Source organism: Otolemur garnettii, unplaced genomic scaffold (assembly GCF_000181295.1).
Source record: "Otolemur garnettii isolate 467f Iridium unplaced genomic scaffold, OtoGar3 scaffold00037, whole genome shotgun sequence".
Lineage (NCBI taxonomy): Eukaryota > Metazoa > Chordata > Mammalia > Primates > Galagidae > Otolemur > Otolemur garnettii.
The window spans coordinates 11,331,674-11,359,089 of NW_003852432.1; the positions used below are offsets into that span (position 1 = coordinate 11,331,674).

At 39.0% G+C, this 27,416-nt stretch overlaps 1 protein-coding gene across 2 annotated transcripts in view; it reads right to left on the minus strand.

Annotated features, from left to right (window-relative positions):
• MET (MET proto-oncogene, receptor tyrosine kinase) overlaps nucleotides 1-27,416 on the minus strand; it is a 115,307-nt gene that overhangs the window by 74,588 nt on the left and 13,303 nt on the right. For both annotated transcript variants that reach the window (XM_012805169.2, XM_023513203.1), the window contains exon 2: nucleotides 12,451-13,667. In XM_012805169.2, coding sequence (XP_012660623.2) covers nucleotides 12,451-13,667 — 1,217 coding nt within the window. The remainder of the gene's footprint in view (nucleotides 1-12,450; nucleotides 13,668-27,416) is intronic.

Consider the following 27,416-nt stretch of genomic DNA (forward strand, 5'->3'; position numbering starts at 1 on the left):
TTTTTTAAACTTCGTATTTACTATGAATGACACCAGGTTTTGTTTTAAATAAAGAATAGAAGGAGCCTGACTTAGACTGTGCTTAATGAAGAAGTCTGGGATAGGCTGGTGATTCCTTGGAAATATTAAACTTCTTGATTAAATAGGTGTTGTTAGTTGCACCCAAACTAGCGGCTGGATAAGGGACGTAGGCAAGTCTCAAATAAGGCTGGAGCACAAGAATGAGAATGTCAACACAGGTTAATGAATGAGGAGGGTTGTGTAAACTATTACTTAACCCCAGCTGAGGGTTTCCTGAGCCACTGGGGAGCTGGGTTGAGGTTGATAGACGGGAATAAGGTTAGAAGGAAACAGAGCATTAAACAAACAATAGTTCAGTTTAATCTGTGATTTACTCATAGTTGAGAGTATAAAAGGAAAGCTTTGCTAATAGCGAGAATCAAGAGATGCCGATGTTGTTATTAAAATAATTTTCCAGCCATTCACTGGAACAGAGATTTTATTATATTTTGGCAGAGAAAAATAGAAAATTTGACTGTGTCTTAACCTGTTCTTGAGCCCCCAGCATACAGAGTATTAAATAAGGTCTTGGGAGTTATTTATAACAGCTGGTTCCAAGGGCCAAGGGCATACAGGGAAAACTTTAATATCTAAAGATCACACAAGTGCTTAATTAATATTTACTTATGAAAATGTAGGTGTTTACTTTCCAAATATTTCATAATCCTTCATTTTTCATAAGTTCATCTGCATTTAATTGGATTGTTATCTTATCACCAGGGCTATAAGATACGCAATAGTGTATGCTTTACACCATGGTTACCCTGGGTCCCATAATATTCTGGAGTTTATTTTTTAATAATATCTTTTGTTAGGTGTCTTAAAATCCTGGTATACATTTTTTTCTGTAATCCATAACCGTGCCACAAATAATGAAGTCTAAATTTTCAAAACAGAGGTGACATGTTTTCCTGTGCAGAATCTACTAAAAACAAATGGAGATAGGAGAAAAGGCATAAGGGCAATTATTGGGCCTTCAAGACATAAACCCAGTCTAAAAATCTGTAATTGCTATTCATATTTTCTTAAGCATTCGATTCTAGAAAGTGTCTGGACAGCAAAATCTTCAGAACTAGTCATAATTTACCAGAATATACCAGGTTTAAAAGCAGGGCTATCTTTTAGTCTTCCTTGTACATGTCAACAACCTGTACTTTGACCTTTTGACATAATCATAAGTTTTATCTACTATCGATAAACTACCACTTATATATTATTAATCATTTTGCAAACACTGACTAATATCCTTAGTACTGGGTCAGTAACAGAATTGATCTTGGACTAGGTATGCCAAAGACTTACTTGGAATTGATACTTTTCCTAGAACTATTCCTAAAATAAGAGTGAGTTTAGTTAAGAGTAAGACATGTTGCTCATTTCCCCCCCTTTGCCTCTACATAAACCCAATATAATTGGTGTTTATCAAATTATAAATGTATCAATTACTCTTACTAATACATTTACTGATTCTTACTTGCCATGATTTTGGAACCACATGTAAGTTTATATTTAATCAACTGCCAAATAGATGATATCCTATTAGAAATTCCTCTTCTTTATTCAGTTAATTCAGTCTCTTAAGCCCCAGGATCACCTAAGTTGACCTTGTATTCATCTCTATTGTTGTACTTTAGAACATTTCCAGAGTCTTGAACCTTCTCATATTATTGAATATTATGAAGAAAAACAGTCCCACTTTCCTATGATCTCCCCTGAGGTTTTATATATAACCCCTAAACACACTGTGCTCCTGTAAACAGTCTTCTGCACTCAAAATTCTGGTCACCTTACTGGAAAATAAATACTCCTCTGCCTGTAATTATAGCCTTCAGGAAAGGGCAAGCCAGTGACCTCTTGGACTTGTAGGCACAGGAACAGGCCCTGAAGCCTACTATTCCCTTGGCAAACACTACTTCTGTCTTGACCAAACAAAAGTGAACAAAGTGAGCACAGGAAAAGGTGAGTATTTCTTTTGATTCCTCATGCACCTTTTCACCTGCATTTCAAAACTTGCAGAGTTTATGGAGATGACAAAAACAATGCTGCTTATGATCCAGTAAGAAAATGACATTTGTAAGTTGACCAAGAACTTCTACCTAAACACTTCAGTGATTCAGATGGTCTCTATTTATACACAAATACAGAGATTTCTTTTGGAAGACAGAATTTTTTTACCAAATGAAATCAACACTATTGTCTATGATCTGCAAAGCATACGCTGCGGTACAAAGATCCGTGACACAGTGCCTGCCCTCTAAGACCTTAAAAGTACTTAGATATCTGCATGATTAAATCTACAGATATGTTTGTATATGTATATATAGACATGATCAGAATGGAAGAGGAAGGCAAAGTGTGTCTGCAGTTGCCACGCCCTTAAAGCAGAACATGAAGCTGGCACTAAGTGGAGACCACACGCTGTGCACCCAGTCGGTGCTCATGATGTTCTTGTGAGTCCTGGGAGCACTTGCCTCTCACTTGGCCTCCACGCCACATGATTCTCATGAGAAGAAAACGGTCTAAAAATGGACACAATTGTGCAGGGTACAGTACACAGATGCAGAGAGACAATGTGACTTGGGGTCACCTCGGCATCACATTCCCTTGAATTCTACTAATGTTTATAATTTTGATAGTTTCAAAAGGGCTTATTTTGTGTATGCTCAATTTGTATGATTCTCTTTGTCTCAGGACTTACTGGTCACAGGACATAGCCCTCCATCCCCAACAGAAATAGACTCCAGTGTTCTGTAGCACTGTAGGATGACGGTAGCTAATGATAATATGTTAAATGGGTTCAAGTAGCTAGAAGGAGGATATTTGAATGTTCCCAACACAAAAGATAAACGTTTGAGAGGATGGACGTGCTAATTACTCTGATCTGCTACAACCGATACATTATATGTATCAAAACATCACTACTCCACAAATACATACAATTATTATTTGTAAATTAAAAAAAAGGGAATATTTTTTCTAACAAATAGGGCCCCAGGGGTTGGCCACAGAAGAAAGGAGAGGGAAATAAGGAGGAAATAACTTGGCCTGATATGAGTGAGAAATATCTATTTTCAAAGACCCATGACAAAGCTGATTAAGGTGCTGGGCTGGGAGGCAGTCAGAGTGAGAATGACCCTAATTTTGTCTGTAGCTCCTAGAAATCCACACACTGTCTTCTTCATCAGAAGAACCACTCAAGGCCAGGCCCAGTGGCTGGCACCTGTAATCCTAGCCCTGTGGGAGGCCGAGGCAGAAGGATTGCCTGAGCTCAAGTTTCCAGACCAGTCCGAGCAAGAGCAAGACCCCATCTCTAAAATGACAGCTGGGCATTGTGCCGGTGCCTGAAGTCCCAGCTACACAGGAGGCTGAGACAACACAATCGCAGGAGACCAGTAGTTTGACGTTGCTGTAAGCTATGAAGCCAGGACACTCTACCAAGAGTGACAAAGTCAGACACACTCTGTCTCAAAGAAAAAAAAAGCCACTCAATGAAAAGTAACTTAATTCACTTAGAAAGCAAAGACAAACAATTTTTTAAAACATTGTTAAACTGTTTTTTTAAAACAGAAAATGCCAAAAAGGCTAATTCCCCAGCATTGTACTACTTCTTGTGATGTTTTTGTTAAGTGTAAAATAATATACAGGTATGGCCATGCTCACTTCCAAAGACTGGTCAAATGCAGCAGTTTGTAGTTAAGAAATAAAGCTTATGAAGTAGGCAATGATTATTTGCTTCATAAGTACTGGCTGTGTATTTGCCCGCCTACCAAAGACATTACTGTTTCTAAAATTTTAAGCTTTATATAAAAGTTAGCTTTCACCCCCTCAGGGCAGCTTTTTGTGACTAAACTACCAAATTTAGATATTCCTTCTCATTCACACTCACAGATGTTTATTTCCCTTGCAGCATATTTCATAAATTGCCATGATGTATTTGTTTATCAATATCACTGACGGTTCATTGTCATCTTCTCTGGTCTGTCTGCTTCATGAAGACAAGTAACATGTCTGGTCCGTCTTCACCGTAATACCAGCAGGGTTAAAAACTCAATAAATATCTGTTGAATTTCTTGTTGCATCTTGGGTCTATGAATAAATCCTCTATCTCTTGCTGAAAATAATGATGACAAGTTTTGGGTCATTTTATGCACTAACTAAAATGGTTAGCCTTCTAGCACTTGGCTTAAGCTAATCAGATGAAAGAACAAGCACATAATGTAATTAGCTTAAGATAAATGGAAAATATTGCACATTTTATTGTCAAGATAATTTTTAGAGATATTCGTTTTTGCTATTGACTGCCACTGCATTAGTGCTTGTAATCCGCTTAGTGCATTAGCACTAAATACTATTGATTCCCTCAGAGCTAACAGACCAATTTAATCTTTGCATTTTCCCCATTTCCTGAGCATGACTTCACCTGTAGTTTAGTTAGTAGACTGATTGCTAGATGCCAGTGTGAACTGGACATTTTAAACTGGAAACGTCATTAGAAAACTGAACATCCTATAGATTTATACTTTTCTAGTACATAGACATAAATTCCAGCTAATCATAAATAACCTACGTATTTTGAGATGCTGATTCAGCAAACTGAATTTTCATAACATCATCTCTAGAATAGAATGCTTTAGAAATAAAAGCTGACCTAAATTCATCCCTTATTCCAGGGGCAGAATTTAAAGTTTCATCTGCCATTTTAATATCCTCTGATTAATAAATATGTTGGTGATTTACCCAAATAAGACAAGTGAGGTCGGACTTTAGTGTGAATTCACCATGTATTTTTTTGTTTTGTAGTTATACTATTCATAAACCATTTTACTCCATTTGGGAACATTAGGAATGATTAAAACAGATCTTTATTCTACATGAGCATGCAACTGTTGGACATTTTTCTTTCCTCTTGTTGACAGATTGGAGAATATTTTTGAAGTATATGTGGGCAGCCACACTTGACATGCCCCTGTGTTAGCCTAGGTCTGGGGTGAAGTGTAGAAGCTGCTTCCTAAGGCCCAGTAAGGCTTTTAGACTAGGAAGTCAACAGAGTTCAGCAAGAAATTCATTTGCAAATGAACCCGGCTGGAACATTTTCCTCAGACAAAAATATATAATTAGCAGACTGGAATGTATCCAGGATCCTAGAATCACTTACCACAGTCACTATTTAAAAAAAAAAAAAATTCAAGGCAGTTTTAATAACTTCAAGAGTAGCTGAGCCCTTGGTTTCATTTCCCTGATAAAGAACACTTTAAAGCCCCCCCTGGACGCTGGAGATGTGACTTACAGCACATATCTGGGCACTGAGTCATGCTGGACTCCATGTGCCCTCTGAATCAGTATCTGTGCCAATCCATGAATAAGCAAAGGCAGGGATTCCCGGAGGGTCTTTTATCCAAATTCTGACAGGTCCCCATTTTTCTTACTGGAGTGAGGAGATAAGAAGGCAGGGTGGGCTGCCACTGAGAAGACAGAGGTCTGAAGTCAGGGTGCAACACCCAAAATTTTAAATAGTGTTCTGAGCAAAAAATCCATTATTACTCAAGAACATTCACATCCTTATCAAAATGCAAAATCCCACATGCTTCCAGAAATCCCTGATCATGTAGTATGGGAATGAAAATAACACGTATCATGTATCAGAGCTGTAGCTTCAAAGTTTTATTAACATTTGGACTTTTCAGAAATCAACTTTAAGACTTCTGTCTTTTTGCATGAACTCCCTACTGTTTGCTGTATTAATTTTACCCAACGAATCTCCATGTTGCCATCAACTACGTAAGTAAAACACAGGTCATACCACCTGCTTTTAAAGATATTAAGAAGAACAAAGATTAGTTTAAGACATTGATTGCCACACTAGAAAAAATAATTTTTTTCCTTGGGGCCATGATGTTTTATTAGGTCAAGCGATGTCATGAGTTATACAGGTTTCACAAGGCCCTGGGCTCAAAACTGGTGTAAGTACAACTCACATGGCAGTAACTATATTAAAACGGATGTGGCATAGCTAACTCTTAACTACCCACACAAGTGGGAGACAGAATCTGTCACATTATGAATCACCGTAATCCACAGGTGAAACCTACCTAAATTGTGGTGGCAGTTTCATCATTAACTGCGTTCTCTTGCTGTTTGCTTATAAAAACATCAGGCCTCTTTGCTTTGTGGAATGGAAGGATCTATGAATGACCCACATAATGGTTTAAAGAAGGGTTAGCAGGAGCAAGGGAAAGGGGCAAAAGAAATTCGCGGCTCATTCGGTGATATGTTTTCTAATACTACCAGGGCGTGCCCAGTGATCTCCGAGAGTGTTACAAAATTCTGGAGAGACATTAATTTTAAGCTTTTTCAAAAAATAAAACAATGCAATTTGCCACTTTTCACTGAATGGGTAGCATGGAGAATTCAAATAATGAAGTTAGAAAGCAGTGACTTCCTGAGTCTAGGAGAGAAGCCTCTAGAAAAGGAAAAGGAATCCAATGTGAAGTTAATACATTTCTATTTAGTTTTTTTTTCAAAAAGTATACTGGATTGTTATATGAAAAGAATTTTCTTTCTTGAAGGATTTTGGTTTGGTAGTTATTACATTTGGCTCATAGCCAAGATATTCAGTGCTTAGGTTTGGAGAACTGTCTAGCATTAAAGAATGAAGAATCTGGAACAACATTTTTCCTGTAGGATAACAGTCTCTCATTTCTGAGCACAGGAAGTAAAAAAACTCTATCATCTGACTTCACATTTTTCACCCCTAATACAAAATACATTCTCCTAAGAGTGTTAGATTGATTAACTAAGGCATGCCAAACCAGCGTAATTACATGGCTGTTATTTATAACATCGACTCCACATTTGCAGTTCAGACGGTGTGGGAGATTATAGATGTATGGCCTATAAAAGTTATAAATCTTTGTTTATTTTATTAAATAATGCGAGACATGCCCCGAGGAGGAGAGATCAATAATGGTCCTTGTGGTTTCCTGATGGAAGGCTTGCAATTATTTTCTTCCATTACAACTTAAATGTAACCGAATTGTACTCATCTGTCATCTTTATAATTGTAATGAAGAAACATCACTGTGTGTTTATTTTATGCCTTCTCCTATTACTCCTTGTTTGCATCTTGTTTTCGTTTTTGTCCTCATTTAAAATTGTTCTAATCACCCTGCTTTCTTCCTTTGATGGCTTTGAGTGGTGACCCTTTAACTTTGGCACTCAGGAACGGAGATGGAAAATTACTACCTTAAGTTTCCTTTATTTTGGGAAGCAGTTGGCTAGTCTTTGAATTTGAGTATAAATAATATTTTAAAGCAAGGAAGCTTGATACAAACAACCTATGAGGTTGACTTTTTCGAAATCTGCATTATCTGGAAATTCTTGAATGCAAAAAAGTACGACTTAACGTACATGAGCATAAAATCTTACAATGCCACGGAAAGTTAGAATCAAAAGTCTACCAAAGGAGAATAACTTACATCTTTTAGCTTGACTGCAGTAAAATTTTGATTCAATTGTCTTTCTCTGCACCCCCAGCATCCCCACCTCCCTCAAACCACCACTAATACTCACCTATCTTTTTTTAATGGAACTATTAAATCTTAAGAAGGATTTAGACAAATTAAGCATCATGGAGGTGGGTGACTCATTAACAGGTAAGGAGTAATCATTAGAACCTGCCTTTCTTTACACAAATGTTTCCTATAATGATAGCTGCTATTTATTTCATGCCAAAGACGAAACTGGGACCTTTTATAGAGACATTATTGCATCTGTTCATACAATAGTCCTGCCCGGAGGAAGATGGGCTCAGAAAGTAAATAAGGCTCTCATGGCATCCAAGTAGGACGGACGTGGTGGGGTTCCAATTTGAACCCACATCTCTGACTTCAGTTTCCTTCCATTAGGCCATGATATCTCTCAAAGAGCTAACTTGATGGTCATCTTATTGTGCCAGGTAATTTATATACATTATGCCAAATTTTCACAAAGCCCTGTGAAGTAGGTATTGTTATTCGCATGTTACAAAGGAGTTCTAAGAACTTAAGTAGTGTGGCTGAGGTCACATGGCTGGTATGCAGTGAACCAGGACTTTATCCAGGCTGTGTAGCACTAAATGCCATGCTTTTCCCCTTCAGCTGATCCATCATTGGTCATTAAGGTGACCAAGATGTTGGTGAAAATATTTGCTACAGGCCTTTTGCTTACCTATAGAGCAAAACATTGATAACAGAACTGCAAGGAAATCAGTGTCAAACATTAATTGTATGTCCTGAAAGGTGAGAGCTACTTTAAGAGCACTTTTTAAATTTCAGTTTGGATTAAAAACCTGTCCAAATTGTACTATCCCATTTCTATTAGTTAATATGGTATGACTTAGGGAATAGGATCTTTGCTGATTTAGGAATTTAAAAAAAATTCCCTTACTCAATATTAAGTTTCATTTGTAGGAGATTGGGGCAATGTGTACTGATTCTAGTTTTTCCTGTATTTTTTTTCCTTAATAAACCCCTTATATCAGCGGTTCTCAACCTGTGGGTCGTGACCTATAGGAATTGTATTAAAGGGCCATGGCATTAGGAAGGTTGAGAACCACTGCCTTATATGATACTGGTAGAGATTCCTGTTAATTTTAAGCAAATGAACTGAACTTATAATACTGTTTATCTTCATGTAGAAGATGAGTTTTTTTTCCTCCTTAAATTTGGATGTTTAGAAAGTCCCATGTTATGGGCCACTTTCTCAATTACTTTATTTTGAATAATAATGTGCTGTTTAGGGGATATGCATTAGCCTAAGACAACTTCAATCACACTAATTTAGGAAGCTTATAGAGGTTGACTGAGGAATAAGTAAATAAAAGCAGTAAAGATATTAAAGACAGATTTAGTAATTATTTGTGGCTCTGTAATCTCATATTGTCAGTGTTGGAGGCCACTGTCCACAAATCCCTTAAGAATCACTTTCAAAAGCAACACACAAAAATGGTTACATTGGGAAGATCAAGAATATATTCCTTTTTTTTTTTTTTTTTTTTAGACAGAGCCTCAAGCTGTCCCCCTGGGTAGAGTGCTATGGCTTCACTGCTCACAGCAACCTCCAACTCCTGGGCTCAAGCGAGTCTCCTGCCTCCGCCTCCTAAGTAGCTGGGACCACAGGCGCCCACCACAACGCCCAGCTATTTTTTGGTTGCAGCCATTATTGTTGTTTGGCGGGTCCGGGCTGGATTCGAACCCGCCACCTTAGGTGTACATGGCTGGCGCCTTAGCTGCTTGAGCCACAGGCACTGAGCCTCAAGAATATATTCTTACAGAACTGATACAATCAGCAACAGCAGTTTTCCATGCACCTATGTACCTGTGGCTTGGGATAAGTTTCCGGAAACAGCGTTGTGTGAGAAGACAAAAGAGTTCTGAAGCACGAGTAACTTATAGGTGAAGAAGGAGTGCCCTGAAAATGATCAGATGGCTCAGAAGAGGGCTTTTGTGACATGCCCTGTCATATGAGAATATGCATGGGAAGAGTCTGCAGAGACTTGGGAAAGGTGAGCTTTGAAAAAGCAACATGATATGTGATGCCAATTACAAAAATACTCACAAAATATTCTCTACATGTTGGCCACGTCTTTGTAAAATTAGTAATGATCATTTTGTAAATAAAGGTATATTAGCTACAATTTCCCATTTTTCCCCATGTATGGTGACTTTTGGGACACCCTGTTATATTAGAGATGTTAAAAACAAAGCTACGACATCAGTGTCATTTGCCAAAGTTTATGCTGAAGTAAAAACTCAGTTTCAGGAAATTATTAGAAGGGTCGCCTGATTTCTTGCCAAGTGAATTTGCCAAGACAAAAATGGCTTATTGCTTAGAGCAGAGGTTCTCAACCTTCTTAAATGCCATGGCCCTTTAATACAGTTCCTGTGGGCCACGACCCACAGGTTGAGAACCACTGGCTTACACTGTTTCTAAACGGGTTTGACCTTGTAAATCATTTCATGTTTGTGTGAGAACGGCTGTAGGTGCCTTTATTTATGATAAAGCTTGGGGAAATGATTATACGCTGATTATTGGAACGGTCTGAGGTCTTTCTGCAGACGGGGTATATGAAAACAGAGAATGTGTGTAGTCTGAGTCTTAGAAGAATTTTGATCTTTAGTGACCGGAGAAGATAAACAGGCAAATAAATAGAGGAGATTTGAAGGTATTCGTCTTTATGGAATTTGGCTGGTGTAAAAGTTGGCTTCCCTTGTAAGAAGACCGTTTTGGCAAGTTCCACCTTGTTTCCCACAAGAATTTCTGTGATGGGAGTGATAATGGTTTCAGGTGCGGCTGATGCATTTTGGGCATTTTTCCTAGGTGATAAGCTGACCTGAGTTTCACTGGATAATCCCGCCTCTTTGTTTCTCTTGGAACACTAAAAAAAGTCAAACGGGTAGGGTAAAGTTCAAATGTGTTTTGAAAATTTCTAGAATCAATAAATGCTTTTACCTTGGGGGAGGGGGTTGAAGTGTTCAAAATTTAAAAATGATTTAAGGTATCAATATACCTTCACCAAGTAAAGTGTCCTATTAACTTTTAAGGGCGCAAGGTTTATAAAGCAAAGTCACGTTCTCTAGAAGCTCTGGAAGAATTTCTAATAGACCCTTTAAAACATGTGTTTCTGAAGCAACTTGTTGGATACAGGAAAAGTATCTTTCCTAAATATTATGAATATTACCCTTTTACTTCCTAATTCCACGTTTCTGAGGGGTGTTTTGTTTCCTTTCATTCTTTTGCTACTTCTAGTGAAGGAAAGAGGCAATCTCATAAGAAATTATATTACTTCTTACAGAGTTGGCAACGTATATTAAATGTGTGCAGGGGAAGTGAATCTTAGTTGGGATCAACGTGGATGGCTGTTATGTATATTCCTAGACTTAGGAGGGGAAAGGACAGAAGTCTGTCTTTAGTTCATCAAAAGATGGAGTGATATTTCTTGAGAGTGTTTTCCTAGCTTCATAAAATAGTTAACTAGAGTTTTCATCTAGGGAAGTCTCAGCAAAAGTCAATGAAACCTTTCTGGGTTCATATCCCCTTGGTACTCCTCAGCAAATCTCATACTTTTCTCTTATCAAGGACATGCTTAATGTTCTTCCTGCTTGCAGTTATAACCTTTATTTCTTAGATTGAAAATGGCTAACCTGACAGAGGCATACCTTTCTAAAGTCAAACTGTCTTTAGAAAAGGTATACTACCATCTTTCCCTGAAAATAAGACACTGTTTTATGTTTATTTTTTCTCAAGAAGACAACTAGGGGGCTTATTTTCAGGGAATGTCTTCCTCTCCATGCGGAAATGCTTGGCCCATCACTAGATCTTATTATCCGGGTAGGGCTTATATTTAACAAATATATAGAAATCCTTCTAGGGCTTATTTTTGGGGTAGGTCTTATTTTCGGGGAAACATGATATCTGCTCATTCAGTTATGATCCTAGCCAGGTCTGTATGTCCAAATCTGGGTCTAATGCAAGAAAGCCCAATGCCACAATAAACTCTTGGTGCTCTTCCCCTGGCACCAAATGATCAAATAACTAGCAGGACACATCCTTTACCAGTGTAGCTGGCAGTTTTCATTACATTTAAATCAAAGCACCAAGACTATCCCCAGCACCTCCTATGAAAATACCATGCATGTAAGCACACAAAAAAAACATCAATCAAAAACATTTATAAACATCAAATACCAACCGGGTAAAGTATCAAACTAGAACTTGGTAGATATTCGTATGTGCAAGAAAGAAGTCCCTGAGTAAAGTCAAGATCCAAAGGAAGGACTTGGGAGCAAACATTTCCTCTCTACTTTTCCAGGTTATTTAGAGAAGCATATTGGATCATTTCAAAATGCTTATTTACCAACATTTCAGAAGAGCTTTTTAGTTAAGTGTCTTTAAGTAGTGTTAAGAACATAAAGTTAATCATTCATATACCAGTGAGCAAATGGGGTCTCACAAGGAAAACTTCTTTAAAACCTACAAATTAACTTGAGTAACTTCTAAATCTTGCAAAGACTACATAGATCCCAATAATTGTTGTTTACAAGATCTTCTGTTGGGTTAAAACCTGAATATATCTGATCAGAACTACTGAGACATTAATAGTCTGAAGTGTTGCAGACATGCAAATCCAAACTATAGAAACATTTTTTTCTTTTAGTTACTACATTAACCTTTCAAGATATGACTTTAGTTGTACATGAAGATTCAACCTCTAAATTTTCTTGGAAAGAAACTGCAATTATTTTGGATAAAAACCATTCGTCAAGTACGAAAAAGCCCTTGATAGTCTCCCAGACTGATCCTTATTCCGATATATCCCTCATAATTTGTAAGTGAGGTAGCTATGTGACTTACCCTGTTAAAGCAGTGCTCATGATTTGGTCCATAAAAATGTTGGAGGCATCTCACATTGTTTTTGTTGACAATCTTGTTGAAGAATTCATTGACGTATTTGATAGGGAATGCACAGACGGCTGATCGATTCATCGGTTCAGCAGAATCTGGCTTGCTTTGTGCGAACACCCCAAAAAGAATGTCATCATTCACACTGACTCCTATCTGCTTGGCAAGGTGGGCCCCAGGCTTACTGACGTATGCAGCTTGGAGGATGTTGAATACTTCCTTCCTTGTGGATCTCTTTCTTCTCTTTTCGGTGAGAATACACTCCAGGGGCATTTCCATGTACGAATGCAGCCCAGAGTCTACGGAACAGAACCTGATTATTCGAGTATGAAAAGTCTGAGAGTCCAGAGTTTCCCTTTGGACGGTCAGAAAGTAAATAAAATGGTTGCTTTCAAAGGCATGGACATACTTAATGGGGTAAGAGTCTCGGAACTCAGGTAAAACATCAATATAGGACTGGTCCGTCAAAAACTTAAAACCATCCTGTGTTTCCTTTAGCCTTCTAACTGATATTGAATGCAATGGATGATTTGGAAAATAAGAAGAATTTATGGTATTGCCTACAAAGAAGTTGATGAAGCGGTCCTTTTCAGACAGGAGGACTTTGGCTCCCAGGGCACTCACCACACAGTCAGGACACTGGCCTGGCTCCTCATCTGCCTGCGGGGAGAACATGCAATGAACCTTCGACTGTATGTCAGCTGCGTTATTGCGTGGAAGGACATGGCGCTGGCAGGCCCCTCTGTTGACGCTGCCACAGCTGATGAGTTGGTCATCGTAGTAGGTGTCGACAAGCAGAGCCATGTTGACATTATCTTTCCAAATGCCACCTGATAAATTGGCCTTGTCGCTGCAGTCCTGACACGGGAAACAATCTGGGTGTTCCAGCACAGGCCCAGTCTTGTATTCTGCAACCTTCTGCAGGTCTTTGTCATCTAACACGTAAATGTAGTTAATGGCACCGAGGTAAATGTGATGCTCATGGAGAACGATATTCTGAATGGGTGTTTCCGCGGTGAAGTTGGGAAGCTGATACTTCATATCCACGTTCATCTTGGACATTGCTAATGCCTCTTTACACTCCCCGTTGCTCCGCTGTACCAAGGTAAACAGAAGTGCAAGGATGCCAGGTGCAAGCACAGTGGAGGCCTTCATTGCGAGAAGTTTATCTGCCAAAACACGTTCAAAGTGAGAGCAGTTCCGTTGTCATGAGAAACAAATAAGAAAAAACACTGAAAGAACTCTCCCAGTTAAACTGTTAGCAAATAAAGCCACCAAACTGGAATTTTTACATAGAATGAAAACAAAAAACTCTAGCTAGTTTCACATAAAGATGCATTGTGCCATTGGACATGACTCCACATAGTTTAATTTTAGAACTCAAGCCATGAACGAGTAATTTTAGAGAACCATTATAAGATGCAAACAACGTTCTGTATTAAGGTCGACACCGCAACTAAGTTAGACTCATTGAACGATGAGATAAGGAACACAGCAAACTTCTTTCTTAACCCTTTGCTGCTTGTTTGATGTGGTTTAATATCTGTGGTTAATGACTAGGCTGATATTTAAACTTTCTCGGTTAGTCAAATAGAGGAACTGTGGCTCAGATGCATTTATTCTAGAAATCACAGCAGGCATTGTTTCCTTGGGAGCATGTAGAACTACTGGGCTAAATTTAGCTTCCTTTTGGAAGAAAACAATCATAAATTCTAGAAGCAAAATGATCACATGCTGTTTATAGGATTTTGTGTGCAGAGGAAAGGTATGGTTATAATTTGGCGATGATTAACCTATTGTTTCAGACAGACAAATGCTTAATGTAAGATCACGGGGAACCTAAAAACAGCAGGTTAAAAACATACAAAACAAAATGTAATCTTCAGAACTAAAGTCATGGAACTACTTCTCAGGGAAAACAACATATTGTTCATTACCAAGTCAAAAATCTATTTACTAGAAAGAGCATTAACATTCCATTGTATGCGGGAATGGACAGTTTCTCTACTAGGAAGCATGAGCGGATTTGTTATTCAGTTTTTAAAAACTTAAGATACAGCAATGATAAATATTGTCAATTTGACTTGTAATAGCTATAGACAGGGTAGTGGGTTAAAAGAAGAGGCCTTAGAATGGATAGAAACTAAATAGCTATTACTTTTTTAAAATAAAGACTATAATTCTGACAGAATAAAGGGACACTTTAAAAACATACTAGGTATTATAATGACACCAAAGACTAACCCTGGGTTGCAAAAACCACAACAGAATTCCCTGAGCATCTAGTGTGTGCAGGGTTCTGTGCTTACACTATGGGCATGCAAGATGCCTCTACTCTTCAGTGAAGCTATAATGTATAAGTGACAACATATGTCAGTAACTGTGATACTGCATGTGGCATCACGGTACCCTGCATAGCACACACCAAAAGCTGTAAGCATCAAGGAGAGAAACATGGCCTGTACTTAGGATCATTATAATTATGAGAAATAAGGACAAGGTCATTATGTTGTGAGGTCCAGGAGAATGAAGGCAAGGTGAGTTTAGCTCATCCTTCTATCCCAAATACCTAAAAACACAGTTGGTGTTAAAGGAATATATATTGAATAAAGGGCGAATAAAAATCAAGCAGTAAGTTCAAAGTCACATAACAGTCAAATGCAGTAGCCATGACTTGAATCCAAATCTTTTTGAAACCAAATCAAAGAAAATTTTACTCTACTAGATTTTGAACAACTAGGAACCTTATTTCATAGGTAATAAAAAATTCATGGAAGGGGTTTGAGCTGGTGAGTGATATAACTGAGGTTTTATGCCGGGAAGACCGACCCAGAGGGAAAGTGAACTTGGAGCAGAGAGACCCTGGCAATGGGAAGACCCGTTGACAATCCATTATTATGTTCCATAATGAGGCAATAAGATGCAGACCCAAGATAATGGCCCCAAGAATAGAAGGGAAAGGATGGATGAGAGACATATTTGAATAAGTAAGATTTTTCTTTTCAGTTTGAAACATTTCACTTTTCACTTTAGAAATTTAAAATGTAATTTTAATTGTCCCACAGTAATTGCACATATTTATGGGATACAGTGTCATGTTTTGATATGTGTATATGTTGCAAAATGATCAAGTTGAGGTAATTAGCATATTTATCAATTCAAACATGATCATTTCTTTGTAGTAAGAAATTTCAAAATCATCTCCTCTAGCTATTTTGAAATATTCAATAGTTGTTGTCAACTATAGTAACCCTACTGTGCAACTTAATCCTAATTGTAACTTTGTACCCATTAGCATGGGCTTTACGCACCAACCATGGACAGATGTTCTACCCATAAATTCTGTTTTCCAGAAGCAGAAGCTTTTTAAAGGAAAACCACAAAAATCTTAACAGGCACTGGGATTCCTCTGCTTCTAGATCATTGCTAGACAAGAAAAATAACTTATGATCTACCTGGGATCACGAGTTAGAACTGAGTATTTGACAGAGTGGAAATCATATAGTGCCATTTCAGGGGAAGGTTACTCAACATTCCCGACATCCACAACTACCTGTCAGAGCAGTGAAACCCGATCGGAACAGATTTGATACCTGAACGGGTGGAGTACAAAACAGAAAGAAAGATGATTAGCTGTCATCTGGAAAACATGGGACAAGTTATGAGCTAGGGTCGATAGCAGTAGATCATTAGGCTGATGAGAAGGGGACGTGATAAGAAGATGGTTTGAAATATACTGAGTTTGATGCGAAAGTGGGAAATGACTACAGGGATGACTGACAGGTTTTGCATCATTCACCAGGAAGTAGGAACCCGGAATAAGCGAAGAACAAAGATTCCGGACAGATGGAGTATGTGTGCCAAGAAATAGAGGTGGATAACAAGAAGGAATCTAAGAAGCCTGCCCTTCTTGGGAAAATGCTCAGGTGAAACGATGCCCATCCTGCTTTAGACAGGGGCAAGTGACAGCAAGTTCTGCCATGGCTGAACTGGAAGGAATAAAAATTCTGAATTTGACTGGCAGAGTAAAGGGACTCTATTTGGACTAGAAATAAACTTTGTATGCTATCTGTATAGATGATGGTTAAATCCAAGAATGGGTATGTCTATGTACAGACTAGATGAAAGAAGAAAAGGCAAAGGAAGCAAATCTTAGGGAATCCCCACCCTGGACAATCAGGAAAGGGTCAAGAAAGGCTGAGGTCAGGGGGGCACTGAGACAGCCAGTCTTTCACTGTGTCGCAGAAACCAGGTAAGGGTCTCGAGAAGAAAAATATGGACCATGTGGAAGTTCTTTGTTGACCTTCAAGAGACGGGCTTCTAGAGTAGCGAAAGACTTTAAATTGTGAAGGAAAGACAAGCAGATGCAATGATGGGGTCAAGAGGAGTTTATTCTTAGTGTGGGAAGGACTACGCCTATTTGTAGGACCACCCTTTCACTTAACTCACATTTATTGGGTGTCCACAGTGACACAGCGCGCTTCCCTGGGAAGCTCACAGTCACTTGGTAAAGGTCATGGCTTAACAGACAAGTACAGGAATGCAGAGGAAGGGAGACAAACCAGACTGGAGATGGTGCTGGAGCTGAGCCTGGAAGGAGGATGCGGAATTCCAAAGGAGCAAAAAGGAGGCATTCCCAAGAGTCCCAGAATATAAGTGAGGTGGTTGTTTCTGAGACAGCAAGAGAGGATGAGAAGTCAGATGGAGAAATGGGTACACTGATGGAGTCCAGGGCCTATGTCCCCAGTGCTTTAAAAATAAATTAGGCTACATGGTCATCTGCTGAAAGTGATGGACACAGAGGAGGGTCCAGGGACTCGGGATGGAAGGAGAGATTCAGGATAGCTACAGCAGAGCACACAAAGTGAAGTCAACGAGAAATGAATTGCTTAAAACTTCTATGGGGCTCCTTTAAGGTTAGATAGAAGGTGTTATGACTTCCTCTTCATATTCAGGGAAGAGGGAAGAAACCCAGAGCAGAAAGTCAACAACACAATGATTTTTAGGGTTCAAATGAAGGCCTCTGATTGGGAATAGAGGCTTTGAAGGAACAAGCAAAACAGAAAACGGCAGTTGCACCAGAGAGCAATTCCAAAAAGAATTGGAAGAGGTATAAACGGTATAATAATAAAGATAACAGTAACATGTATTGAGTGCTCACCATATGCCAGGCATTCTGCTAAATGCTTGGTCTACTCATCATCAACACCCTGGAAGAAGGAAGTATTATTGTCCTCCTCGTCTAGATGAGCAAACTCGCCAAAGTCACACAGTTACAACCGGGACTCAATTCCATGCTGAAAGGAGCCCACGGATGCTCTTCCATGCTCCACTCTACCGCAGCGGTTTCCCCAGCTACGAGAGGGAGAGCGCATCAGAACAGAAGTCAGACAACCAGCCCTCTGAGTCTGGCTCTGTCCCTCTCTAGCTATGCGACTTCAGGCAAGGCATCCACCCCTGAGTCCCAGGGTCCAAAATTCTCACATGACTGTTTAAAGGATCAAATGAGATCTATCTCTGAAAACACTTGGAATGACATTGAGTGTATATAAATATAGGAGATTGTAGTTGCTATTTATATATACAATTATCATTGTTTTCTAATGTACTAGAAAAATTTTCGTACTGGTAGAAGGAATGACAAGGAATAGAAGAAAAGAAGGATAAGGACAAAGTGTTCTATTAGACTACAAATATAAACTGCAAACCAAACTGCAAATACCTATCTAAACCTTCTAGAACAAATTATGAAAAAAATTAAAAGCACTTCTCAATATGTTATCTGTGTATCTTCCAAAATTGGGAACATAAGCCTAATGAATAATTTATTACCATATTTTCTGTAGGGGAAATTATAAAAGGAAGAAAATAAATGAACCATTACTGCCCAAAGGGGGAAAACAGCATTACAATCAATTTGCATCTTAGATGGTGCCCATTAATGCAGTGTGAAGGGTGAATGACATTTTTTTCTTCTAGGCTTTTGAAGGAGCCTTTGAAATGATTTTCTTTAAAACCTGAAGTATTGGCTGGTGTGGTGGCTCATACCTATAATCCTAGCACTCTGGGAGGCAGAGGTGGGTGGATTGCTTGAGTTTAGGAACTAACCATCCTGAGCCCCTGTTTCTACTAAAAACAGAAAAACTAGCCAGGTGTGGTGGAGGGTACTTATAGTCCCAGCTACTTAGAGGCTGAGGCCAGAGGATCTCTTGAGACCAAGAGTTTGAGGTTGCTGGGAGCTATGATGATGCCATGGCACCCTACCCAGGGCAAGAGACCTCCATTTCAAAAAAGAAGAAAATTAAAAATAAACAAAACAGTAAAAATCTGTGGTATTATATTATTAGAGCATTTTTTTGAGGGAAGGATCATATCTTGATGTTGGTAGATAAGTCACCCATTGCACTGAGCCTCAGTGAACTAGAGTCCGAGAAAATGTACAAATGTAAAAAGGGCCTTTTGTTATCTCACTTGAAGAAAAAGAAAATCAGTCAGGAAGGAGGATAAGTCTTCTATTTATGGAAACCCCTTACAGAACACCTCTGGGAGTTAGTACCCTAGTCTCCTATGCTGTTTTTACATTCTCTGATAGCATAAGGCAATATCATTTTTCAAACTGAGAAACCAATGAAAGGTTAAATTTATTTTTTAAAATTTATTATTATTATTATTATTTTTGAGACAGAGTCTCAAGCTGTCACCCTGGGTACACTGCCATGGCATCACAGCTCACAGCAAACTCAAACTCTTGGGCTTAAGCGATTCTCTTGCCTCAGCCTCCAAAGTAGCTGGAACTACAGGCACCTGCCACAACACCCAGCTATTTTTTTGTTGCAGTTGTCCTTGTTGCTTCGCAGGCCTGGGCCGTGTTCGAACCTGCCACCCTAGGTGTATGTGGCCAATGCCCTGCCTACTGAGCTATGGGTGCCACCCTAAATTTATGTTTTAATTAGAGAAAAAATGGGACTACAGCCCATTGTAAACAAGAGTATTTTTTTTTTTTTGAGATGGAGCCTCAAGCTGTCCCCCTGGGTAGAGTGCCATGGCATCACGCTCACAGCAACCTCCAACTCCTGGGCTCAAGCGAGTCTCCTGCCTCAGCCTCCCAAGTAGCTGGGACCACAGGCGCCCACCACAACGCCTGGCCATTTTTTGGTTGCAGCCATCATTGTTGTTTGACGGGCCTGGGCTGGGGATTCGAACCCGCCACCTTAGGTGTATGTGGCTGGCGCCTTAGCCGTTTGAGCCACAGGCGCCGAGCCAAACAAGAGTATTTTTAATTAAAATACGGTTTCTGTCTGTAAATTGGATCACGAGAAGACTTAATCACCTAAACACCCATTTCCTTGGTCCCTTCCCATTACCGAAAGCAGGCATTAGTCAGACTAGATTTTTGCAGGAAATGTTTTGTGTCCTTCCTAAAGAATGGCGGGAGACCTGTTAGAGAAGTATTTGTTGCTGAGCTGTACCCTTTGATGCCACTGCCAGTTAACTGAGTGACAACTGAGTGGCCACATACATGGGCTCTGAAGTCAGGCTGCAGGGTCTGAATTCATTCACTGTCTACGTGGCCTTGGGAAAATAACTCTGAGCCTCTATTTTCTCATCTAAAATATGAGTGTGATTATATACCTTACTTGTTGTGAGAGGTATTCTAAGGATTCAACGAGTTAATGCATGCAAACCAGAATAATGATCAGCACACAGCTGGTCAACAAATGCTCTCTATTATTTGCTCATGCCCTCAACAATTAAGAATATCTACTATGTGGCAGATACTGTGCAGAGTGCTGAAGATATAAAGATGAATAAAATACTTTCCAAATGTCAGTGAGATAGACCAGCAAGAGAGGTAGAGCATGATTTAAAGTCAATGTAGAAATATCTGTAAAAGGCCTTAAAGGGGAATGTAACCAGGGTTAAGGGGAGTGGGATGGGACTGCCAATCAATAGGTCATGGTCCTTTCTTCATAATACATTCTTATTTCTGAGCAGAAGCAATGGAGAGAACATAGTTTTAGTTATGGCACTGCAGGTCACCCAATTCCTTTGGCATCAACTCTTGCTTATTTTACCATGATAGTGTTGAGCCAGTTGCATGCTGGAACCCTCTCTACTGGCTCATGATAGCCTACTGTGTGTATCTCTTCCTCACTCATGTTTCAGTGACCTTATCTTGGTAGTATGAAATCAGTCAAGGTGGTGATATTTACACCACAGAAATTGACAAACACTACAAATCAGGACTTATTTTCTCCTCTAGAGGGATGGTTGTTAACTATTTACCAGCATACTCATGGATTGAACTAATGAACTACAAAGTATTAATATTTTCCAAGTCTAATAATGTTCAATTCTGAGATTGTTTTCCTACAATTACATTTTACTCCAATGCCATTGACCTGGCATATATTGCTTTCACTTGCCTGTCTATATAACTTGCCAGATCTGGCTGGGAGAGAAAATTTTAATATTTATATTGGTAGTAATTCCAGAAATACTTTCACTTTTAATATATTTCTGTCTTGATATATCCCTGTGATGTTCCTGCAGCAGGCTTTCAGTATTGAATGTCTCTTCACCCTTTCTGTTATTTTTGCTTTCTGAAACAGTGCTAGCCATTTAACCAACTTTGACTTCCTTACTAAAAGAAACACATAAAGATGATTCAAACAGACTAATTCATTCTTCTAAAATGTTGTGCACATATCAGGTGAAAGTGAATCACCCATAAAACATTTATTTCTTTTCAGTTGATAGTTAAGACAAACTCACTGGTAAAACATTTCCTGGGAGTGATCATTTCAATAGAACCTTGGCCATTAAACTGTTGGTATTTAAGAGTATTTCCTCTTCTTATGAATATCAGCTCAGTCTAACTCCTCAGAGCAGCTGCCTGACTCTGTCTGCCATCTGTTTACCTCTAGCTTTTTCATGAAGCTAGCTTATATTGGTCTTTTGATTCCCCCCAAATCTAGCAATTCATTTAATTCCCTAAGTATTTATACAACAGCTACCTGTTACCTGTCAACCCTATCATTGTCTTCATCATTGTCAACATCATCAGCAAAAACATGTCAAAAAGCACATAAACGTTGCATCAAACACTCAGGAAAAAACACAAGATGGGTAACAACATAAATTTTTAAAAGGTTTTCTAAACATTGACATAAGTAACTTTGTTTTCTTTAGGGATCGGATTTCTTAGAAATCATAATTTATAACTATGTGGGAAGCACTTTATAGTTGACAAAACATGGTCCGTTACACCTCCCTTCTAATCTTATTTTATAAGGTAGCATCATTCCCATGTTTACTGGTGATAAAACTGAGGTGCAAAGAGGAGACAATATCTAAAATGGGCTAACCATGCAATATGGCTCTTCGGAAGTATTTCTAATTGTTTTTAAATGCGTGATGCTTATTTGTATTGTTTCAAACTATTTGCATTTCCTGGAAAATATTTTTATTCAAAAAGTATTCAAAGTATTTATTCAAAGTATTTTAGTAGATACTTATATTCATTTGCCCAGTGCCCACTGTCTCTTCCAGTGGTAACTCCAACTCCCCCTTTCTTCTTGCACTGTCAATTATATAGCCTCCCTCTCTCCCCACAGGGCGAGTGTGCAAACCAGGCTGGCCTTTCAGTGAACTCCACTCCCTCGAAATGGTGCTTGGTCAAGGGCAAGCACACGATAAAGCAATCATTCTTTTTTGGGATTTAATACGGATGCTGGGAGAGGACTTCTCTTGTTCAGAGATCACAAGCACTCAAGATGATGTTAACGTGGAGTGTCCGATGGTCACCTTTGCCACTACGTGGAAAAAGTCTGCCTGCTCATGGAATGGACTCAAGGGGTAGGAGAGCCCAGCCAGGGAGACAGATAGGCTCCTGATGTGATTGCTTGAGCATCTGTATTGAGCCCTGCTTTAACCTAATCGGAGCCAGTAGAATTTTTCTTTTCCCTTCTTTCTTTTCTTTCATCAACAGTCTAATGATTCTTTTTTATTCCTTGCTTGTGAAAAAGTCCTGTAGAAAAAGGACTTTGTTCAGCAGAAAAATACTACAAACCTGTGAGTTCAAACACAAAGTCAAGAGCATAGAGGCAACTTTATGTAAAACATTCAAGTGAGTGGGTTTCTTTATTTACTTGAATAAAGATGGATAAAGAGAGATGGTTTCTTTATTTACTTGAATACTTACTTTAAATATTTCCCTTTGCTTTGGGGACCATATCTATTAGTTAAGATTTCTAAAAGGGTATGCTATTTCTTCCTACTATATAATTTTCAGATTTTCTACAGTATTTACATAACATAATCCTAAGATGAAATAATGTATGTATCTAAGTGAGGAGGCAAGATATAAAAACTGGAAAATATTTCAATACTGCTTTTAAGTATATAAAAGGGATTTATGGCGGTGGAAAATGGCCAAGGTACCATATTAAGGAAATTGCAGCCATAAAAACAGTCATGGCTAAATCTCTAGGAAGACTTGCCAGAGTGAAATCCTAAGGAAAATTCGTAGTTCTCCCTACATTTATATTATTTCCATTAACTTTAAAAGTTGGCCCATAAACAGAAAGTGAAGGAAAGATTTCAATAGAAGATTCCTGATGACATTTAAAGCACTCTATTTATAAACACTCACTGTTTAGGAACAGTCATATTACAGTATATCAAGTAATATTAATCAAATATTTGTGAGTACCCACTGCATGCCAGGCATTTGACCAGATACTGAGAGTTTCTCCCTTCAAAGAGTGTGCAGTCTGCGGATTTGAAGACCAGAGCATAAACTCTAAAGTCTACATATGTAACCTCACTTGAAAAGTGAACGGATTGCCTGGGCTCTTGGGAAAGCAAATTTTAAAATATGATTGGTTGAATGTTTGATTCTTACGTTTAAAGACTTAGCAGTTGGTGTTATGATGGAGATTGATTTAGAAACTTATTGTAGAAAGATAAAACAACACTGTGTCAAAAACACCTTCTCCTGCAGTCAGACGCTGCTACCTGGACAGTGATTTCTAACAGCCAAGTCAAAGGAACGGAAAGAATCTAGAATTTTTCAGTGCTCCCAACAGCTCTTTGGTATTGATCACACTTAAATTATCCCCCAAACCAGTGAGACAACCTTGTTGTTCTTATTTACAGACTAGTTTGCTTGACAGCATGTTTTCTAATATTCTTCCCAGGAGCTCCCTCACCTTCTGGAGAAGGAGTGGGGCCTCGTAGAGAGAATATGGGCTTTGGTGTCAGACTGGCTGAGATGTGATGTGAATCTGGCCTTTACCATTGACATACCTTCTCACCATGTCAGTTCCTTTCATGGAAAACATGGGGATAATGGTACACATCGCACGGGTCAGAACCACTGGAGAAGGACAAGATGGAGAGGAAGCTAGCACATTACTCTCTAGGATTAGAGATAAACGATGAGAGACCCTGGCATTCAATTATGCAGCACTGCCTAGCATTCAAAAAATGTAGCTAGTGCGCTTATTATCCTAACTCGTATGCTAGCCAGTTTCTGCCTGTCCTCATCAAAAATGAGGAAGTTGGCACAGTCCCCTGGGAAAGACCACTCCAAATACCTGGTGACTGTTTCATCACTTTGGTCCTCTTCTCTACAGTTTGAAGAGGGTTATTTCCTATTTTCCCACCCTTTGACCATCTTGTGGTTTTTCTCTAACCCCGTTTCAGGTTCATGAAGTCCTTTTTAAGTTGTCCTCAAAGACAGTGGCTACAGTAAGGGCCTCCCATACTAGGGAAGAAAAACAAACAGGAACCATTATTTTACCTCTTTAAAAAAGAGCAAGCCCAGGGTGGCACCTGTGGCTCAAAGGAGTAGGGTGCCAGCCCCATATGCCAGAGGTGGTGGGTTCAAACCTGGCCCTGGCCAAAAACTGCAAGAAAAAAAAAAAGTACTAAAAGAGTAAGCCCATATTCCCACTGAAGTTTACTGAGTGAAGATACAGGATGCCCAGGGACATTTGAATTGCAGATAAATAGTGACTGATTTATTTTTAGTTAAGTACATCCCACAAATATATATGACAATCCTCATTGTAAGCAGCACATGGAGAAAGATAAGGAGACAATTACCTTTTTTACTTATGGAACTCAGATTGAAAATATTTGGACCAAAGCTATTTATCTGTTAGGGCAGAACAATTTTTTAAAATTTTCTGTAGCATATACATACTGTAAAACTGCACAGCTTTTTTTTTTATGTTTTGATGCAGTGTATCTAAAATATTCTGTTTTAAAAATCATCAGCAGCATAACCTGTTCCTGACAGGTGGTTCTGAGTATCATGTGAAGGTCTAACTGCAGAACAGAGTAAGGATTCTTTTTTTTAATCAAAAGTTGTACTGTATGTGGCAGCCTGCCACTGACATAACATTTCTGAAACAGAGTATTCCCAGATTGATTTACATACTTTATTTATAATAAATGAGCTTATTAAAAAATTTAAATACAGGTGGCTATAGAAAAAAAAAAACAAGTTAAACCTGGTACAAGAATAACTTTTATGCATTCTAATTAATCTTCTGGGGATGTTCTCAACACTATTACTTGATTCTCACACAAACGTTGTTTCTTCAAAAGAGAGATAAGCGCATTTATTCAGATCCATATTCACTTCTGCGTTTCTTCTTCTGATAAGCATTTTAAAATTTGAAAATGGCAGAATCTTAGCATAAGAAAAGCCAATTGTGCATTTTCTCCTTCTAACATATGATTGAGACCATTGTCCAACTCTGATACAGCAAGAGCAAAGATGAAAAGAATAGAATGCCATTGTACTCTCAAGATTGTCCCTCATAAATTCATACTCTGTTAGCAAACCTTTTTGTCCTTTTAAAAATGGTTGCAAGTACTCCACTTCTGGGAAGGAAGAATAAATGGCCATTTGTTTTACTATCATGCATATTGTAAAAAATACTGTTCAGAAAATACATTGACCTGTCATAGCCCCGACTGATGGACAGGCTTTTGTCCCATTAATAAGTTGTAGGTCAGACAAGAATGTTACATTGCCCTTGAAAATGTGAACGCTGAACTTCCCCAGTGTTAAGAAGGTGCTAAAGTGCTCGATAGCCTATAAAAGCATTTTTCCATATTTTGTAGCTTAATGGATGGATGTGATTTTATAATTCAGATTGTGTAGCAGTGCCACCAGATTTTGTTCAATCAACCCCAAGAACACTGAAAAACATAAATCCATAAATCACATGTGAGAAACATCTTTCTAACTATGCAAGTTAAAATAAGCCTAGCAACCTTTCCCCATTTCATTCAAACACAGAGTTTCAATAAGAAAAACCTGACTGAATGGTCAGAATGTGAAGTGCTGAAGGGAACTGAGTTGGAGAGGAAGCTGGAACATTACTCACTCATGAATCAGACATTCCCTCCCTCTGTGTTTGGAAATGTCCTCAGTGTAAGGCGCAGCGCAACTCTCACTGGGGGGGAGGGGCTGTGTACTCAGGATTGGGTTTACGTAACTGATCCATTTCTTTTGTTTGTTACCTAAAGCAGAGACCATATGGCTGTGGAGGAAGGCTGGTGGCGAGTGAACCTTATTCCTGTCATGGTGGCTGTCCCATAAAGAAAGAGAGATTAACACACAGGGAAAGAGAGACAGAGGGGGCCGAGGCAGGTGCCAAAGGCCAGGCGCTGGCCCTGCAGCATGGACCCGTCAAATGAGGTGGGCATTCTCTTGTAACACTATTTTCTCTGAGTTCTGAATTTTATTTTGCTCACACTTGAGAAATTTTCTTGGAAATCAATGTTAGCAAGTAGACTACCTGGCACTGGAAGGAACGACTTCCTCTTTTTCAAGGTGTATTTTGTCACTACGTGAAATTTTCTTTTTCAAGAAGAGTAGAAAAGAACTGTTAGAAATCGTGAGAATGCTGTGAATGGGAGTAATAGCCAAACCTGGCCATATTTTGTAGAGATGTGGATTCCTTAAGAGGACATAATGTAATCCTATCAGTGCTGGAAGAAAAATTAAAAGCATATAAATAACATTGCATTGAGATCAACATGGTATCAGAAAATAAAGAACCAAACAAAAGTTTCTACAAAAACCTGAAATACTTTCAAATGAATAAAGAATGCCAAGCGAATGGATCTTTGTAAACATAGGATAGTACAGAATCCAGTTTCTAAAACTCAGTGAACACTCTGGCTTCTTAAAAAATCAATAAGTCAAAAGGTTAGGACAACATAAAGCCAACCGTGCTTCAGCTCGCATTTATATAACTCGTCAATTCAAGGAAAAATAAGTTAGGGCAGTTGTGTATGTGTGTATGTGTAGGGGCTATATATGTTTATGAGAGAGAAGGAAAGAGAAACAAAAAGAGAGGAGAGAGGGTGAGACATTAAAACAAGTAATTTCCCCAACCATTTATGTGTTGCCTGTAGACTAGGAGTCCCCACCTCCCTCCCTGCCACCACGCTCCCGGGCTGTGCTGTAAGGTGTGTGCCTGTTGCTGGAGGAACACAGAGGGAAGAACTAACTGTGTGGATGAGGGTTGAGAGGATCAGTAGAAGGACTACTTAAGAGGAGGGATAATGCTTGAGCTGGGTCTTGCAAGATGAGCTGGGGCTTCTCAGGAATAGCTGATGCAGGGGACAGGTGCTCCGGGCAGACAGGACTCACACACAGGCCCCTGCAGAGACGTGCAGGGTTATTCAGGAAGCTGCCAGGAGCACAGAGTCTGTGTGGGCTTGGCTGGCAGTGGATAAAGCTGGAAGGATGGGCTGTGGCTACATCACAGAAAGCCTTACATGACCTGCTGATGGGTCTCCAGAGAGTCCAGAAATCCATCTTTCCAACATTAGTTTTGTCTATTCAACACCTATTTAAGACTAAATTTGGCTAATATTTATTGAGGCCC